At 39.1% G+C, this 2,469-nt stretch overlaps 1 protein-coding gene across 1 annotated transcript in view; it reads left to right on the forward strand.

Moving 5' to 3' along the window:
* Nucleotides 1-2,362, forward strand: part of LOC106532035 (uncharacterized) — a gene marked incomplete at its 5' end in the record, with an annotated part of 9,598 nt that extends 7,236 nt beyond the window's left edge. Inside the window, 1 exon segment of the mRNA XM_014028021.1 lies at nucleotides 1,451-2,362. Within this exon segment, the coding sequence (XP_013883475.1) occupies nucleotides 1,451-2,071 (621 nt within the window).
* Between the last annotated feature and the right edge of the window lie 107 nt (nucleotides 2,363-2,469).

Below are 2,469 nucleotides of genomic sequence, written 5' to 3' on the forward strand. Positions count from 1 at the left end.
ATTCTGAGTGTTTTAGGTGCTGCAGAACAGGAACCTGCTGTAAAAATGTAATTATGCTGAGTCAGGGTTGATTTTTAATAATCTTTTCCTGTTAAATAAATCAAATCAAATCAAATCAAATCAATTGTCCAGTCATGAAGATATAAAGGCATGTACAAGTTTTTCAGCCTCCACTTGAGAGAGTAATGGGATGAGACTGGCAATGTTCTTTAGATGAAAAAAGGAGGTTTTGCACAGATGTTTTACGTGAGTGTCAAAGGAAAGGTGAGGGTCAAAACAGACACCAAGGTTGGTGACAGTAGTGGAAAGTGGCGGAAAAGGTTATGGCAGTGATGGGGGATGACTGAACCTTACAAGGCGTGCCAATCAGYATCGCCTCAGTTTTGGAGCTTTTCAGTTGAAGATAGTTGCTGTTCATCCAAAACAGGCTGTGAGTGAGGAGAGTGATGATGAGAAGGATGTAGAGGAAGAAGCAGATGGATGACGGTCCATTTTTATATAAAGCTGAGTGTCATCATCGTAACAGTGGAAGGATATTCCATGGCAGCTGATGACTTGTTCGAGAGGCAGGATGTATAATGTGAAGAGAGTATGACCAAGAACTGACCCCTGAGGAACTCCACAAGTGACCGTATGAGTCTTTGACTTGGCTTCTCCGATGGCAACATATTCAGTTCTGTCAGAAAGGTAGGACCGGAACCAGTCAAGGACAGTATCGTGAAGTCCAATAGTTTGTTAGAGACGGTTGAGGAGGACATTGTGGTCAGTAGTGTCGAATGCTGAGGACAGGTCGAGAAGGATTAAGAGACGGTGAGCCTGCAAAGGGAGAAGTCTCCCTTTGACAGTTGTGAATATTTATAACGCAGTAATACAGTACAATATTAATATGTTAAAATATATCTCTTATCGTTATTGTACTTACAATGTCGTAACCTAGTCTGAAATGTTTAATAAGCACCTTTAGATGTAATATGTACATGAAGAGATTTGTCTCATTATTTGGTAAGAAAGACAGTTTTGTCTTTCTTGTCCTTAATTATTGCATAATAAACATTTATTAATGATTTATAAAGTGTTTACAGATTAATTAATAACCTATCTATAAACTCTTTATAAACCATCTATAAGGGGAGGCTTATTGGAAACTGGTACCCAAATCTGTTAGTGAAATATGGATTTTATTAAGAAAAAAATAATCACTGCATGTTTGAAGTCACCCTAAATCAACATGGCCACATCGGAAAATTACATTAAGCAACCAAAAAAGGCTATAACTTGGTTGATTTGACAGATCTTTAGTGTGTTAGTGGCAGATGTAGATGTACTACCAMATTATAACTCCATTCGCTTTCATCAAAAGGTGATAAATCTTTAAATTTCTGGCATGAATAGTAGAAGTATGCAATCATTCAAAAAATACCAGGCCTTTAATAACTGTTTCTTTTTTCAGGATGATAGAAGTGAAACGTTCATCTGGTCCACCTACAGTGATCCTCCACTCTCTCCAATCCTCGTGGTCTCCTCAGAGGACAGGGATCAGGTGTACCCCTTCATCCACGTTGAAGAGTCCCAGACTGGATCAGGACAAGCCATGGCAGAAACCCCTTCATCAGAGCCAGATACCAGAACGATGCTGCTGGAATATGCCAGCTACAGACCTCAGATCGCTACTTTGGTTCTGTTGGAGGAGGAAGTGAACAATGCAGAGGAAGATCTGACGAGCGCTACAGCAAATGCAGAGAGAGACGAACATTCAGATGAATTGGAGGAATTACTTGGGGATATGGATTATTCTGACTTGTCCCAGGAGCTAACACTCAACTCTATTGATGGACTTTTATGGTCCAAGAGTTCAGAAACAGTTGTCTTGAATAAAGTCTTTTTTCAAGAGAGGAGCGCCATTAAGGACGACAAAGAACCAATTGTTGTCTCTCTGGACCTGCAGCAGGACTGTGACAGAACTCTGGACACAGCACATCCCTGCTTGTCTCAGTGTAAAACAACACAGAATGATGGTTATTTCCCCCAGGTGGCTTGTCTCAGCACGGCTATGAGCAATACAGAGAGGTAGTAAAATTAAAAAGGAACAAAAAGGATAGTACTGAACGTTTCAAAAAAGCATTATGTAAGCATGACATTCAATCTGACTTTATATTAATGAATAGCACATCTGTCTGTCTTTGCTTTCTTCAAATATCATGCTCATAGATAAATACCTGTATGTGAGGGCTTAAAGTGTGACAGCATGAGCCCAGGGACCATATTTATCAAACTTCTCAGAAAAACTCMTGAAGACTGCTGTTAAGAATGCACTTACCGTATTTATTCAAGTATAATACGTAAAATTAAATACATAAAATCATCCATAAAGTTGGGAGGTAGTACTATACTCGGATAAATATTTTTACTTATGTATTTTAACTGAAATATCGGCTTCATTCACAAAATACCTGAGTCCGGAAATGAGAC

Source organism: Austrofundulus limnaeus, unplaced genomic scaffold, assembly GCF_001266775.1.
Source record: "Austrofundulus limnaeus strain Quisiro unplaced genomic scaffold, Austrofundulus_limnaeus-1.0 Scaffold711, whole genome shotgun sequence".
NCBI classification, from domain to species: domain Eukaryota; kingdom Metazoa; phylum Chordata; class Actinopteri; order Cyprinodontiformes; family Rivulidae; genus Austrofundulus; species Austrofundulus limnaeus.